General features: G+C 44.5%; 1 protein-coding gene across 6 annotated transcripts in view; it reads right to left on the reverse strand.

Moving 5' to 3' along the window:
- The window catches only part of cacnb4a (calcium channel, voltage-dependent, beta 4a subunit), a 403,331-nt gene that overhangs the window by 60,820 nt on the left and 325,102 nt on the right, over nt 1-17,409 (reverse strand). For all 6 annotated transcript variants that reach the window (XM_038790022.1, XM_038790026.1, XM_038790023.1 and 3 more), the window contains 2 exons: nt 7,482-7,540; nt 6,462-6,571 (listed from right to left, as the gene is read on the reverse strand). In XM_038790022.1, the coding sequence (XP_038645950.1) occupies nt 6,462-6,571; nt 7,482-7,540 (169 nt within the window). The remainder of the gene's footprint in view (nt 1-6,461; nt 6,572-7,481; nt 7,541-17,409) is intronic.

Raw genomic sequence — 17,409 nt, forward strand, 5'->3', positions numbered from 1 at the left:
AGTCAAAAGATAAATAATCATAACAATTTTGGGATTATTGAAGACATTCGAAACAGATGATAGCACAAATCTGGTACTGATTCTTTGTCAATGGCCACGTGTATTTTCACACATCAAAAGCCTCCTTATTTCCACAGGGTTTCAGAGCAAGCAAAAATCAAATCGACAGACATGTCTGGAGATAAATGCTGGCATTTCCAAAGAAGCGCCCTGTGTATGATTTGACGCACTACATTCATAATTTCAGGCGATGTCTCCCCTGGCAGCTGATCAGGTGCTTTTAATTTTGAAAGGTCTCACACAGTTCAGGAGAAAGCAGTTCACCGCTGTGTTTATATTGCAGAATCATTCCAAGAAGGAGATCCAGGCTGTCAGTGCAATGGAATGCAGCCCATTTACCTTGGAGGGCAGATTCCACAAGCTAAAACCAACAGGCATATTGTACATGTGGCGGATTGCTCATATGCCCAGCTATTTGAAATTCTCAATTAACTGAGAAAGGTATGTGTTCACCAGCAGGTGAGCAACAATGCATTGGTTGAGCACTTCATGTTAGTCAATAATTATATTGATACTGTTGCCTCCAGGACCATCGGGCAAAATCATGAGTGCCACGAATCCCACAAAATAAATGTGTCATCTCCAGTTGGGTGGGTGGGATCGCAATCCACTCCCGCATCGTCATTGTTTTGGAGGGGTGTGTGTTTTGCAACATCATTGAGAGAGTCAAGGCTGAATTCGGCCGGCAGATCAGGCGCCTCAGAATTTGCTGAGAGGCCCAAAGCTGTATTTGTGCTAGGCGTTAATCAGATAGCGATGCCCCCAGCCTGCTCCAGCTGGTATGATCAGGAGCTCACCCAGATAGGACAAGAACCTGATCAGAACTCATTTGTATTCAATTTAATTTCAGAAGGGAGATTAAAGCAGGACGCATCAGCTTCCCGGTATACTCCTCTGTAGCTTTGAAACTCTTTGCATTCTCTCCCAGAATGAAGCTTTGAAGTGCTTTGTTCACATTAAATTTCATGCCCCATTAACCTTTACAAGCCCCTTGGATTGCTGACATACCTAAAAGCTTTGAACTGCATTGTTTAAATTCAATTTCACGGTCCATTAATTTTTACAAGCCTCTTGACTGACTGTTGCAGGCTCTTTCAAAAGAGGATATGCTTTTGTTTGTATTATGACACATCATGGTCCATTAATTTTGAAGGGGTTCATCTTTTGATTAGGTGTTCTATCTGATTGCATTCTTTTCATGGAGACTTTTTTTCTCATCTGAAGTGCTTCCTAAAAAGACCAGGTGGTATGTCCGACTGCACTTTTTTTCGTAGCGGGTCTTTTTCAACCTCTTATTCCTGAACAGCATGCTTGTGCTGGAGGTAGCTTTCAGTCATAAAAGCAGCTGGCAGAACTCAGACATTAAACAGACATTAAAGTCCAAGGGTTCCTCAGTGAGGACCTTCTCACAGCCACTGCTGAATTCTCTGGATACATGTGATGGCCGAGCTGGGGAGTTCAGAGGCTCTGTAGCCACTAGATATTCATGGGCATGGCTGCTCAGTGACCTGGCACTGCCCCCTGGCACCTTGGCCATGCCAATCTGGCACTCCGATCTCGGAGGAGCCGGATCTGCTGGCCTTATAAGGCCTCACCTCTCTCAATGCCAGTGCAAAACACATCCCCCTCCAAACAAATGATGACGCGGGGGGCCACAGATGAGGGTCTGCAGCCTTGGTAGGATGACAGCCTCACTGCCAGAGGGTGGGCACTGCCACTGTTGAAGGGAAAACGCAAAGGCACCTCCACCTTGGGGTACCCTCTGAACTGGTTAGGCACCAATTAAGTAAACAGTGGCCACAGCTGCACGTCTAACCCCTTGAGGGGAAATCGTTGACAGCTGCTGTGGCCTGGCGATGATGGATTATAGGGTTAAAACATGAGGCTTCACAGGCTCCCTCCCCCCCATCCTCCGGCGAGGCCAACCACCAGCAAACCACCACAAACACCTGTCAGACCTGGTCCTCAGTTCTGGTCCCAGGAAGACCCCAGTGACATGTCCAATCAGCCCACAAATAGGTTGTCAATGAGGGAGATTAGCTACCTGCTGCTGTCAGGCAGTTAGCCTCTGCAGGTGATGACCCACTTCAGAGATGAAAGCTCAGAGGCAGGAATGTCACTGACCTGATCCATAGCATTCTGAAATTTCTCCTGACCCCACCTTGATGCTGCCCTTGGGACCAGGAACCCAATGTGTCACACAATTGTGCACGAGCACAATTAAAAGTTGTGATGAATTCTGACATTCAAGAACATATCTGATGTTCATTCGGATCTGGCCATCTCAAATATTTCCCTTCATTATTCCAGTTATAACTCCCATTAGTAGTTAGCCAGGTAAGTCACTTAACTGATGAGAGTCTGTCTCAGAACTCAAAGCTCTATGTTGCAGTCAAGTTGTTGACCTCTCAAGCTACAAAACGGATTATTTAACAGGACAGTGTATTAACTTCAGTGACTATTTTCTCAGGGTTTATAAAAATTAAACATTTTGAAATCTCAATTTCTTTCTTGATGTAGGCAATGCAAACCTGATGGGCTGGCATGGTGAAGAGAAGAAATCAACAATAAATTTACAAATGTATCCCAAACGTAGACTGAAAGAAAATCTTCTTTGTGTTTCGCTGTGCAGTGGTTATCACCGTCAGTGTGGAGAGACTGGAATAGTTTCCATAAAATGGGATGGGGGTTTACATCCAGACAAATATAAAGCTTTGTAATTAAAATCCAAGTATTAAAGCAATTATATCCAACAGTTTGTGTTATGTGTCTGTCAAAAATCAAACACAGGAAGGAGCGGCATGGTGGCACAGTGGTTCGCACTACTGCCTCACGGCGCTGAGGACCCTAGTTCGTTCCCGGGTCACTGTACATGTGGAGTTTGCACATTCTCCGTGTCTGCGTGGCTCTCACCCCCACAACCCAAAGATGTGCAGGGTAGGTGGACTGGCCACTTTAAATTACCCCTCAATTGGAAAAAAAATACTTTAAATTTATTTTTTAAAAACACAATCAGTTACGTTTTGATGGTGAATTATGTACAAGGAATACAGTGTTGGATGGATGTTTTTTCCAAAGCTGTCCTGTATTACAGCCATACTGCAGCTTTATCTGCAGAGATTTACAATCCATCTTCCACCTCAGAAACATTTTCCTATAAACTCTCTTAGACCGGTTTAGCCCTCCAAAACGCATCTCCAAAATTATTCTATGTGGTATGTTCTCAGGTGGATGTATCTTTAAGAAATGGGTGTTTATCAAATAGCTGTAGTGATGTCAGTGTGTGGGTGGAGCTGAGCTGTCTGTCTTTCACTTTCGTTTTTGAGCTGGCAGCTGCAGTGTGTTTTTGGTTTCGTTTCCAGAGGTGGATAGCTGCATTCAAAGCAAGCAGCTGTATACTGATCTATCTCTTTACAAGCTAAGGAATGTCTCCAGATCATTGATGATTTCAAAGTAATACCTGTTTCTGTAGAGCATTTAAACCTGCTGTTTTTTTTTTAGAAAAGGATCTAACTTATGGATGTTGTTTGGGAAGTTATTACAGATTACCTATAGAATATTGTATTTGGGAAAATGAGAGTGTTTGTAGTTGATAAGATATTTACTGTGTGTTTATAAAGTGTTAATTCACAGAATAAATATTGTTTTAATTTAAAAGTACTTTAGTTCTCTGTTGCACCACACCTGTAGAGTGGGCCGTGTGCTCCCCATACCACAATCTATTAAAAGTTGTGAGTCAGGTGAACTCCATGATACACTTTGGGGCTCTCTAAACCCTGGCCCATAACAAATTGGGGAATCGCAGGGGAGAAAAGTCTATCTATTGGATTGGCTTAGTGAACTTAAAGACAGTGAGGGGTGAGCATATTGTGGTTGCTTTTCAGGTGTGGTATATCAGTTTAAGTAGGGAGTGTGCTGTGGACAATGGCTCGTTCAGAGGCTCGGACATTTTTGGAGGTGCAGAAGGTCACACGCAGTACCTTACGGACAAAGACTAAAAAAAGGCTTTTAGATTTGGCAAAAACATTGCAGTTAGCGTTACCTGACAGCACACGAAAAGAGGTATTTACGGCGCTGGCTGAGCATTTAAAATTACCTGAGATACAGTCTGACTCATTAGAAATGGCAAAAATACAGTTACAAATCAAGCAACTTGAACATGAAAAAGAATTAAAGCAGCTTGAATACAAAATGAGAGAAAAAGAGAAAGGGAGATACATAGAACATAGAACATTACAGCGCAGTACGGGCCCTTCGGCCCTCGATGTTGCGCCGACCTGTGAAACCATCTGAAGCCTATCTGACCTACACTATTCCATTTTCATCCATATGTCTATCAGCTGGAAGGAAAAGGAGAGAGAAGAAAGAAACAAAGAAAGAATAGCCTCAGGAGAACAAACAGAAACAGAAAGGGAGGTACAAGTAAGGGAAAAAGGAAAAGAGAGAGAGGAAAGGGAAAAAGAGAGAGAGTTTGAACTTCAGAAAATGGCCATGAAACATGACAGTCAGTTAAAATTGGCGGATGTAAAGGGAAATGTACAGTTGGAAGAGAGTGATGAGGATAAAGAGAAAGAGCGTCATAGTCAAAGGCTTGGTGGAGATCTATTTAAATATGTCCACGCATTGCCAAGATTTGATGAGAAGGAAAAAGAGGTAGAAGCTTTTTTCATTTCATTTGAGAAGGAAGCTAAACAAATGAAATGGCCACAGGACATGTGGGTATTACTGACTCAAACAAAGCTGGTAGGTAGGGCTAGTGAAGTATTTGCATCACTATCGGAGGAGGTATCTGGGACGGAGGAGGAGGTGAAAAAATCCATCTTACATGCATATGAACTAGTGCCTGAAGCCTACAGACAAAGGTTTAGAACTTTAAGGAAAGAACCTGGTCAAACATACATGGGCCGGGATTCTCCGGTATCTGGCTTGCGGGCCGTACCGGCGCCAAGGAGTGGCGTGAACCACTCAGGCGTCAGGCCGCGCCAACCGGCGCCAAAGGACCTCTGGCGGACAGCGCGAGCTGACGCATGCGCGGGAGCGCCAGGAGGATCCAGCGTGATCCCAGCGCATGCGCAGGGGGTTTCTTCTCCATGCCGGCCATGGCGGAGCTTTACAGCGACTGGCACGGAGGGAAGGAGTGCTCCCATGGCACAGGCCCGCCCGCAGATCGGTGGGTCAGGTGAACTCGAACTCCTAGACTTTGGGGTTCTCTAAACCCTGGCCTATAATAATACACTAATGAATGCTTAATTCCTGCTGCTCCCCTAATGTGTTCACATCCTAGCCTGGGCAGATGGTCAATGTGCATTTTCACAAATATTGAAATGGCAGCAGAAAGAGCTGACAATAAAGGCCAAGACCGCCAACATCTCAAACAGACAGAATGGGGGCTGAATATAAATGCCAAATACCGCGGCTGATAAAAATCTGAAATAAAAACAGTAAAATACTGGAAATACCCAGCAGGTCAGGCAGCATCTATGGGCAGAAGCACAGTTAATGTTCAAAGCCGATGACCTATTGCTAAAACTGAGAGGGCAGAAAGTTTTGGCTGAAGTCAGAAATAGTGTTTGCCGATCGGCTGGGGTCTCAAAGTTCGCGCCGAGATCGGGGGTGACGCCGCTTTTGCGATGCGCTGCCCCCTCCAAAGCGGCGTACTTGAGGAGTGGGTCTCTCATGGTATTACTTGTCGGGAACTCAGCGTGGTGGCTGCGGACACGGTCCAGCGCCGCCTCAGTCAGGGGAGCGCCGATCCACGGGCAAGGGTGACTTTGGCAGGGGCTGGAGACACTGTGGGGGGGTGGTCTGGCGTTCGTGAGCCGGGCCAAAGGGGGGCACTAGTTGGCAGGTCGGGTCTGCGCCCTGCTGGTGCCATGTTGCACGGCGCGCCGCTGCTGGCCGCCACCGTGCGCATGCGCGGCTACGGACCCGGCAATTCTCTTGCCGTATCGGCAGCTAGAGCCGGGTGCACTACGCTGCCGGCGTGCCCCCCCCCCCCCCAGCCAAACGGAGGATCGGTGGCCGTTTTGCGCCACATTTTCTGTCGTAAAAGGCCACCATTGCCACGCCGGCGTCAGGACATAGCCTGAACATCGGAGAATCCAATCCGTAAACTCTCAATCTCTTACAGATAACAACATTCCTGCTTTAACGTCCGAATCCCTGCAGTCGTGGCTCGTCGTATTACCTCATGAATAGTAAATTTGGCCATTTAAAAAAAATGTTGAAAGGTTGAACAGGAACGAGACGAGTTTTTGCTTTGAGGCTATTGTAGAACAAAATTGAAAAGTAGCGTCAGGTAAAAATCTGCTTCACGATGTGATTGCCCAGAGAATTTGAAACTGCACGAAAACTGATAGAAACAACAGTGAGCGTCGAAGATGAAGAAACTGAAGTCATACCTATACTGGAACGTGTGTTGGAACGCTCCATTATTGTCCTTTTGCTGGGATTATTTAGGACCGAACGCTTGGCCAGGGATATGTCAGCTGTCACCCGTGTAATTGATATCCTGTAGCAGAAAGCAAGCAAGCAATATTTGTTCAGTCAAGTGGTTTTGCTAATTGCGATCAATTGTCATCACTGGTATTTAATTTACCTGTCAGTTCTCTGACACAATAAGCACCAAGTTAGAGCAGCCTGAGGCACAGAGCGTTTCCACTGAGAGTGCTGGCAAAGGGCCCTATCTGAGATGTTGGGTGCCTACTGATCTGCCGCGGATTTTTAGTTCTGACTCCCAGTGTCGGTTTATTTAGAAACCTAGAAAATAGGAGCAGAAGTAGGCCATTCGGCCCATCGATCACGGCTTATCTCACCCTGGCCTCAACTCCACCATCCTGCCCATTCTCCATAACCCTTCAACCCATTACCAATTAAAAATCTGTCAAACTCCTCCTTAAATTTACTCAGTGTCCCAGCATCCACCGCACTCTGGGATAGCGAATTCCACAGATTTGTAACCCTTTGGGATAAGTAATTTCTCCTCAACTCTGTTTTAAATTTGCTACCTCTTATCTTAAGACTCTCGTTCTAGAATGCCCCACAAGAAGCATTCACTCCATGACTACTTTATCCATACCTTTTATCATCTGGTATACCTCAATTTGATCACCCCTCATTCTTCTAAACTCTGGAGAGTACAGGCCTAAACTGTTCAATCTCTCCTCATATGACTAACCCCACATCTCTGAAATCAACCTAGTGAACCTCCAATGTCACTACGTCTTTCCTACGTCTTTCCTCAATTGTCAGGAATTCTCTAACTGCAATATCAATTGCTTTTGCAAAGCCATTCAATAAAATCTTCTTGTGGACGTAGTCCAACATGATTTTGCAACCCGCTTGTTGAAGGTGCAAGCATGGGCAAAAGAAGACAAGTCATGAAGGCTTGGAAGAGAAACGTGGGAAAGGGTTTTGCTCACCTTCCATCAAAGCGGTGCTTTAGGAAGTCAAAGAGGGCCTTCTGCATCATGTCAGTAACCTGCACAGGAGGAAGGGATGGAAAGAGAAGGAAAAATGTTGATCAGGGAAAGAATCGCAGATGAAAATAATTATAGAGAATTCTTATGTATCTGTTCACCCCGATCTCAAAGCACAACTAAAATGGTCGCAATAAAAAAGCTCATGTAAAAATGGGAGCTGGATTGGTAAAACGTTTTATGTGTGATTACTGTCTGTTACTGTAGACAGTATGATTTTTAGTTCTGATTGATAAATTGTCCTTCAGGGGTCTTGTGGCTCATTCCTGTCTCAAAGCAAGAATGCTCCGGCTTTGACTCCCATTCCAAGATTTTGCGGCTGGCGTAGGCACGCCAGTGTTTATCAGCATCAGTCCCAAAGCCCAGATAAATGGGAAGTTTTAGCAACAGGAAAGGCATCCAACAGTAAAACCACAAGCCGAATCCACAAACGTCAGTTGACGTGAATGCAGAATGCAGAACCAGCATTGTGGCAACCTCGTGTCACATGGAATATCTGAGAGAAAGAGAGAGGAAATAGCTGTCCCGCTCGGGGTATTTAATCTATTTCAGCAGGGTCAATGTAGAATTTCTGCCATTGTGCCTGTTTGTGGGTACTGCTCTGCAGCAGTAACAAAATATGCACGACCAACCCACTTGAGGACTGCCCTCCCCTCACTTTGCAATTTAAGCCAAATAGAAAAGCCATTTCTTCTGATCTCGTAAAAAATGAGCATTAAAAAAACTTTGGGTGTATTCTGTTTTAAATTGACGCATACAGCTTATTAAACACTTTTCTCCCTTGCTTTCCGCGTGGTCAACTTAATGTGAAAACAGCTGAGAAACTGGCAATTGTTTTGTTGTACTCTGTCATGACCATGTCCTTATATTCTTCTCTTCATGAAGCCACTTATCAGTCTAAATGAGGCATAGCAATCACAAGTGGGAACAGCCCTTCTAGAGATATCAGCTGAAGACATCAGCTCTGAGAACATTGATAACAGACGTTCAAAATGCACAATGTTGGATTTGGTAGATCTTTGCGAAAATCGAATGTCTGTAATTGCATAGTAGTGACAGCAGAGAAATAGGCCATTTGGCCCAACAGGATCATGCAGATGTTAGTTCCACACATGTCACCTTCCATCCCTCTTCATCCAACAACATCATAAACATACCTCCCTATTCTTTTCTCCTTTATATGGCTGTGTAGCATAAATGCATCCATGGCATTCACCTCAGCCATGTGGGTGCCAGTTCCACAATTTAACCACACTCTGGGCGAAGATGTTCCCTCTGAATTCACTATTGGAATGATTAGCAACAAACGTATATTTATGAATTCTAGTTCTCGGGGCCCCAGCTTCAGCCAACTTGCAATATTTCTCCATTTATATCAATGGACCACGGCTTGGGCACAATATGAAAAGCCACTCTGTAAGTGTTCATTGTATCAACTGAGGTTAAGTATGTACAACTGGAGGGTATTGATTCTCTGTTCTCAAGATGGAATTCAAAGGGGAAATTCTCCAGCGCTTGGAGTCGTACCTGGTACAAAGGAAGATGGTTGTGGATATTGGAGGTCACTCATCTCAGTCCTCAAACAATGCTGCAGGAGTTCCTCAGGTTAGTGTCTGAGGCGCAGCCACCTTCAGCTGCTTCGTCAATGACCTTCCCTCCAGCATAAGATCAAAAGCGGGAATGGTTAATTGAACATTGCACAATGTTCACCACAGTTCGCGCTTCCTCTGGTACTGAAGCAGTTCATGTCCAAATGCAGCAGGACCTGGACAACATTCAGGTTGGGCTTGAGAAGTGGCAAGTAACAGTTGTGCCCCACAAGTGCCAGGGCAATGATCATCTCCAACAAGGCAGAATCCAACCGTCTACCATTCAATAGTATCATTATTGCTGAATTCCCCACTATCAACATCATGGAGGTTACCATTGACCAGAAACTGAACTGGACAAGTCATATAAATACTGTGGCGACCAGAGCAAGTCAGAGGCTGGAAATTCTGTGGCAGGTAACTCACCTCCTGACTCCCCAAAACCTGTCCTTCATCTACAAGGCATAGGTCAGGAATGTTATGGAAAACTCTCCACTTGCATGAACTAGTGCTACTCCAACATATATTGCCTCCCTTCACTGTCACTAGGTTGAAATCCTGGAACTTCCGCCCTAACAGCACTATGGGTTTACCAAAATCACAGATGATGCTTTATCATCACCTCCTCAAGAGCAATTAGGGATACGCCATAAATACTTGTCTAGACAGTGATACCCACTACCTGGGTGCGATTCTCCAAAACGGAGAGAAACAGCCGACGCCGGAGTGACACCCGGAGTGTTTCACTCCGGCGTCGGAGGCCGCTCCTCGCTCCCTATTCCCCCCCCCCCCCCCCCCCCCCCCCCGAGGGCTAAGAGCCGCGGTGCGCGAATCTCGGGTGCCGGGCCTTGACGCTTGCGCCAAAGCGGCGCGCCGAGAATGACGCGGCCGGCGGCGCCTAAGTGACATCAGCCGCACATGTGCAGGTTGGCCGGCTCCAACCCGCGCATGCGCGGTTGCCGTCTGCCCCTCCCCTGCCCCGCAAGACATGGCGGCTTGATCTTGCGGGGCGGCAGAGGGAAAAGAGTGTGTCGTTTACAGACGCCGGCCCGACGATCGGTGGGCACCGATCGCGGGCCATACATCTGATGAGCACGCCTGTGGTGCTCGATCCTCCCTCCGCCCCCCACAGGCCCCACACTTACCGGTCGCGCGATGTTCTCGCCGGCAGCGACCAAGTATGGTTGATGCCAGCGTGAACCGGTCGGGTTTGTCAGGTTGCTCGGCCCATCCGGGCCGGAGAATCGCCGGTCGGCGTGAGAAATGGCGAGCGCCAATTCTCTGAGCACCGTGTCGCAAAACGCGACATGCCATTTTGGGGGGGGGTGGGAGAATCGCGGGGGATGCGCATGTCGTGATTCGCCCGGCCCTCCCGCGATTCTCCCACCCGGTGTGGGGAGCGGAGAATCGCGCATCCTATGTCTAAGCAAACATCCCACTGATGTAGGTGGTGGGTCATTGTGAGGAGATATATACCTGTAATGTTTCACTCCGTGAATAAATCTCTTCCAGATAAAGACTAGCCTTGGTTTCTTCCTTCACCAACCAGCTTTCAGGATTGAGACAAAGTGTGCTTACACTGCGACTTGACCAGTTATACTCTTGCAGTTTTCTCACACCTGCTTGGCCAGCAAATGGAGATTAGTTTAAGAAGCACTTTTTACATCAAAGGACTAAGTTCTTCGGATAAGAGGCAGCAAATTTCTAACAGAGTTGAGGACGAACTACTTCTCCTAAAGGGTTGTGAATCTGTGAAATTTGCTACCCCACAGTGAGGTCGATGCTGGGACAGACAGTAAATTTGAGGAATTAGAAAGATTTTTAAAAAATTTAAAGTACTCAATTCTTTTTTTTTCCTATTAAGGGGCAATTTAGCGGGCCAATCCACCAACTTGCACATCTTTGGGTTGTGGGGGTGAAACATACACAGACACGGAGAGAATGTGCAAATTTCAAATGAACAGTGACCCGGGGCCAGGATCGAACCCAGGTCCTTGGCGTGTGAGACAGTAGTGCTAACCACTGCGCTACCATGCCACCCCGCATTATGAATTGGTAATGGGTGGAAGGGATATGGAGAACAGACAGGATGGTGGAGTTAAGGGGAGGATGAGATCAGCCATGTTCGAATGGCGGAGCAGACTCGGTGAGCCAAATGGCCTAATTCTGATCCTGGGCTAGTTTAGCTCAGTGGGCTAGGCCGCTGGTTTGTGATGCAGAACAAGGCCAGCAGCGCGGGTTCAATTCCCGTACCGGCTGAGAATTCTGAATTCTCCCTCTTTGTACCCGACCAGGCATAGGAATGTGGCGACTAGGGGCTTTTCACAGTAACTTCATTAGTAACAGTAACGTCATAGGGGCTGGTTTAGCACACTGGGTTAAATCTCTGGCTTTTAAAGCAGACCAAGGCAGGCCAGCAGCACGGTTCAATTCCCGTACCAGCCTCTCTGAACAGGCACCGGAATGTGGCGACTAAGGGCTTTTCACAGTAACTTCATTGAAGCCTACTCGTGACAATAAGCGATTTTCATTTCATTCATTGCAGTGTTAATGTAAGCCTACTTGTGACAATAAAAAGATTGTTATTATATATTATGAACTTATGACTATGGTGTCTAACTTTGGTGCAAACTGAGCTCTTGTTGATGTTAGGTTTGTTATCTGCTCTGTGAAGGTTAAAGCAGATCAATTAAATCACTGGTTCGGCAATACAGGACCGCAAGAGTGGTGACCACATGGAAGAATGATACAGAATTCAGGAGTGGACCTATGGGAGAATACAGGGAGTCTGGAGAGAGGGAGGGAGAGTGGAGATGAGGTAGAAGATCAGCAAGACCTAATTGAATAGTGGAGAGGGCCCAGAGGCAGCACAATGTAAACCTGCTCCTACTCCTTACATGATGTTCTTATCCAATACCAGCCAAAGCCTCATTATACACCTTAAAGTCTAGAGTGAGGTATACAATGATTCTGGTCGTGTGACATTAAACATTCCAGAAACACATTCGATTCAACTTGAAATGAGCTGTGACAAATACAAAGGGCCAGGTCACCTTAATTTGTGCTAAATGTCAATAAGACAGTGAAGCACTGAAAGGTCAGTGTGCCCCAAAGGCACATTTATAAATAAGCTGTTACAACTGTCACTTACAGTTACCAGTGAGATGTGAAGCTGATTATTATCCAGAACTGGGATCTTTACACACAATTATATATTCAATGGGCCTTGGCTCACTTTGAGTCATCCCTCTCTTCTTATGTACAGCTTTTCACAACTTTTATTCACTCAGTGGCCGTAACCGGAATGTTCTTTGGTGCTTCCTTTGGCAGCACGATAGCATAGTGGTTACCACAATTCCTTCACAGCTCCAGGGTCCCAGGTTCAATTCCCGGCTTGGGTCACCGCCTGTGTGGAGTCTGCACATTCTCCCAGTGTGTGTGTGGGTTTCCTCCGGGTGCTCCGGTTTCCTCCCACAGTCCAAAGATGTGCAGGTTAGGTGGATTGGCCATGATAAATTGCCCTTAGTGTCCAGAATTGCCCTTAGTGTTGGGTGGGGATACTGGGTTATGGGATTATGGGAATAGGGTGGAGGTGTGGGCTTGGGTAGGGTGCTCTTTCCAAGAGCCAGTGCAGACTCGATGGGCCGAATGGCCTCCTTCTGCACTGTAACTTCTATGACTTCCTGTCATAATAAGAACATAAGAACATAAGAACTAGGAGCAGGAGTAGGCCATCTGACCCCTCGAGCCTGCTCCGCCATTCAATGAGATCATGGCTGATCTTTTGTGGACTCAGCTCCACTTTCCGGCCCGAACATATTAGGAGACAGCACACTGTAAACCCATTGACTGACAGAAAAACACGGATGGATGGAGTGAAATATCTCAACATGTGCTTTCTGACAAGTACTGGGAGCACAGGAATGGAGAATCTTCAGTTAATCCAGTCTCCAGTGACATTTACTCAGTTCTACATCAAATAGAGGCCAAAAGACGAGGAAAGCAAAGTGTCGGGGGCCACAACTGAGGAAGACGTGGGCCACAAGTGTCCTTTACTGCCCTTACTATGTGTGCAAAGGAACAAAACATTCCTCTTTCATTTTTCTTCTACATGGTTCTCCTGCAATGACAAATAATGTCCAGTCAGCCAGTGTACTTAATTGCAATGCTAGAGGCGCAGCAATCAAAGCAGACGGCTTATATAAATTAATTTATATGAATTTAATCCTTGGGGCCTGTCAGTCATGTGAGGCAAGGAGGCTAGTCTGTGGTTAATATCAGACCAATTATAATTTCTTGTTCCTTTCAGTTTTAACCATGGACAGGTGTCTACTGCTTCTGTCCCATGATGAACATGCATCTCGTCTCCTTTCAAAGAAAACTGGCATATCATTTGAATGACCTACTTCCAATATAAGTGAAGGGAAGCAAATCTGACCTGTTGCACTCAGAACATTGTAAACTAGTTAGGATTGCAACTTAAATCAGATGGAGTTACAGGTTTCATCATCACGGTAGATCAACCCTTTCTTTTTTCAGTTAAATGAAATCTCCTGTCCCCCGGGATTTACACAGGTCTTTAGCCAGATATTATTGCTGAGTAGATGAAATCTATAGGGAGAGTATTTCACAACAACAGAACTACTTCCTAGCAGAAATGTCCAAGTGTGGCCCTATGGCCCCATGATCAGGCCCCCGATGCCTGACTAACCAACTCTCAAAGACCAGCCAATTGAGTCCGAGATTCTCACCATTTACCAAATCCTCTGATCGATCTTTCTTAGGTCCAGAGTAAATGACTTTGCCACCCCCCAGATTAAATTCCATCTTGCACTGCTTTTCTAAACCACTCAATCCAGCAATGCAATCTATGTGGCTCCTGATATTCCATGGTTTACACTTAGTGACCCACGAATCCAAATGTTTGGACATGGGAGAGTACCTTTAAGAAATAGGTGTTTTTTAATAGAATAACTGTAATGGGTTTACCTTTAAGAAATGGGTGTGTATTACAGCAATGATGTCAGAGTGTGGGTGGAACTGGGCTGTCTGTCAGCTTTTAGTTTCACTTTGAGAAAAGTTTGGGTGTGTCTGTGTTTGTTGGTTTCGTTTTAGTGTGGAGCTGCAGCCAGCCAAAAAAAGTTTAAAGGTGTTCTCTCTGCCATGTAAAGAATATCCCTTGATCATTTGGTGAATTCAAAGTGATAACTATTCTCAGTAGCAAATTTAAACCTGATGTGTTTCTGTTAAAAGGTTTTTTTTATGTCTTATGGATGTTAAAAGGAAAGTTTAAGGATTACTTAGTTTTGTAATCTTTGGGGGTTGTATTTGAATTGATGATTGCTAAGATGTTCACTGTATGTTTTAAAAAAGGTTAACTGAGTTCGTAGAATTAACGGCTTAGTGAACTTAAAGACAGTGAGGGGTGAGCATATTGTGGTTGCTTTTCAGGCGTGATATTTCAGTTTAAGTAGGGAGTGTGTTGTGGACAATGGCTTTTTCAGAGGCTCAGAAGTTTTTGGGGATAGAGACGGTCACACGCAGTACCTTATGGACAGAGACTAAAAACAGACTGTTAGATTTAACAAAAACATTGCAGTTAACATTAACTGACAAAATGCGAAAAGATGAGGTCATTATGGTGATGGCTAAGCATTTAAAATTGCCTGAGATACAGTCTGACTCATTGGAAATGGCAAAAATTCAGTTACAAATTAAACAAATGGAACATGAGAAAGAATTAAAGCGGCTTGAATACGAAAGAGATAGAGAGGAAAAAGAAAAAGAGAGAGAAGAAAGGAAAACAGACAGAATAGCCCTAGCAGAACAAAAAGAAAGAGAAAGGGAGATACAGTTCAGGGAAGAAGAAAGAGAGAAAGAGAGAGAGAAGAAAAAGAAAGTGAGAGAAAGAGAGAGAGAGGAAAAAGAAAGAGAGAGAGAGTTTGAACTTCAGAAAATGGCCATGAAACATGACAGTCAGGTAAAATTGGCAGATGTAAAGGGAAACGTACAGTTGGAGGAAAGTGATGAGGATAGTGAGAAAGAAAGTCATAGTCAAAGGCTTGGTGGGGGATCTATTTAAATATGTCCACGCATTGCCAAGGTATGACGAGAAGGAGGCAAAACAAATTAAATGGCCACAGGACATGTGGGTATTACTGATTCAAACAAAGCTGGTAGGTAGGGCTAGTGAGGTGTTTGCATCACTGCCGGAGGAGGTATCTGGGATGTATGAGGAGGTGAAAAAATCCATCTTAGGTGCACATGAACAAGTGCTTGAAGCCTACAGACAAAGGTTTAGAAATTTAAGGAACAAATTTGGTCAAACATACATCAAAGGATCAAACAGAGTAATTCTGATAGGTGGATAAGGGCTTTAAAAATAGACCAAACGTATGAAGGTCTCAGAGAAATTATATTTTTGGAGGAGTTTAAAAATTCAATTCCTGATGTAGTGAGAACTCATGTGGAAGAGCAGAGGGTTAAAACTGCAAGATTAGCAACAGAAATGGCAGATGATTATGAATTAATTCATAAATCAAAGTTTGGTTTCCAACTTCAGTTTCAGCCTGTGAGGGATAGAAACTGGGGAAATGAGAAATACTCAAGTGGTAAAGGTAAAGGAGATCTGATGGGAGATAATAAGGAGAGTGTACCTCAGATTAAAAAAGAAATCCAGGAGGGTGGAAAAGAGATTAAAAGTTTCAAATGTTTTCACTGTAATAAACTAGGCCATGTAAAGTCACAGTGTTAGTGGTTGAAGAAAAGCACTGGGAAGGCTGATGTGGTAAAACAGGATAAGACAGTGGGGTTTGTTAAAGTCGTATAGGAAAGCCCCAGTGAAGCGAAGGAGGTGCAAAAGATTGTACAGCCTGATTGAGAGGTGATCGATAAGAAGGTGCCACAAAAGGTGGTAATCTGGAGAATTCAGGGTGAGAAGAGTAGTGTTCCATTATACAAGGTAAGGTTGGAAAGGCCAATGAAGAGTGATGAAGTGGTAGTAGGATTTTTAGAGAAACTATCTTGTCCAGGAATACAGTTTATCTCGAATGATGATGTAGCTGGATCGCAGGTGGGAGTGATGTCTACTGTGGTTGATAAACCAGTGCAAAATCAGACAACTGAAGTGTTGAAGGACGAATATCCTGGGATTTTTCTGGATTGTGTAGTAACAAGGTCGCAAAGTCACAAGCTAAGACAAGAGGAGAAATCAAAGCGTGAAGATGAAGTTGAAGTGCAATTATCAGAAATGACTTTTGATCAGATGGTTGAAAAAGAACAAGAACAGGTGCGGGATGAGGTGGATATTTTTAGTTCAGTAAAATTGGTGGAGTTACAACGGAAAGGTATAAAAGTAAAACGGATGTATCAGAAAGAATATACGGAAGAGGAATCTGAGTGTATACCAGAGTGTTATTACCATAAAAATGATGTCTTGATGAGAAAATGGAGCCCTTTACATATGGAGGCAGATGAATAGTGGGCAAAAGTTCATCAAGTAGTATTGCCGGTAGGGTATAGAAAGGAGGTGTTGTGAGTTGCACATGAGGTACCAGTGGGAGGTCATTTGGGAGTAAGGAAAACGCAAGCTAAAATACAAAAACATTTTTATTGGCCTGGACTACATAAAGATGTAGTTAAATTTTGTCGATCATGTCACACATGTCAAGTGATAGGGAAACCTCAAGCAGTGATAAAACCAGCGCCCTTAATACCCATTCCAGCATTTGAGGAAACTTTTACAAGGGTCTTAATTGATTGCGTTGGACCGCTTCCTAAAACAAAAAGTGGGAATCAATATCTTTTGATAATAATGGATGTGCCTACTCAGTTTCCAGAGGCCATTTCAGCATGTAATATTACAGCTGAAAAGATTGTGGAGGAGTTACTTAAATCCTTTACTAGATATGGACTACCCACAGAATTATAATCGGATCAAGGATCAAATTTATTCAAATAAGTTATTGATAGTTTAGGAATAAAACAATTGAAATCAACTGCGTACCATCCAGAATCGCAGGGAGCGTGAGAAAGGTGGCACCAGACATTAAAGACAATGTTGAGGGCTTATTGTCACGATTATCCAGAGGATTGGGATAAAGGAATTCCATTCGTACTGTTTGCAATTAGGGATGCACCTAATGAGTCAACCAAATTCAGTCCTTTTGAATTAATTTTTGGTCATGAGGTAAGAGGACAACTTAAAATGATTGAGGAAAGGTTGGTGAGTGAGCAATCAGAACTTACATTATTGGATTACGTGTCAAATTTTAGTTAATGAT

The sequence above is a fragment of the Scyliorhinus canicula genome, chromosome 2 (genome assembly GCF_902713615.1).
Source record: "Scyliorhinus canicula chromosome 2, sScyCan1.1, whole genome shotgun sequence".
Taxonomy (NCBI): domain Eukaryota; kingdom Metazoa; phylum Chordata; class Chondrichthyes; order Carcharhiniformes; family Scyliorhinidae; genus Scyliorhinus; species Scyliorhinus canicula.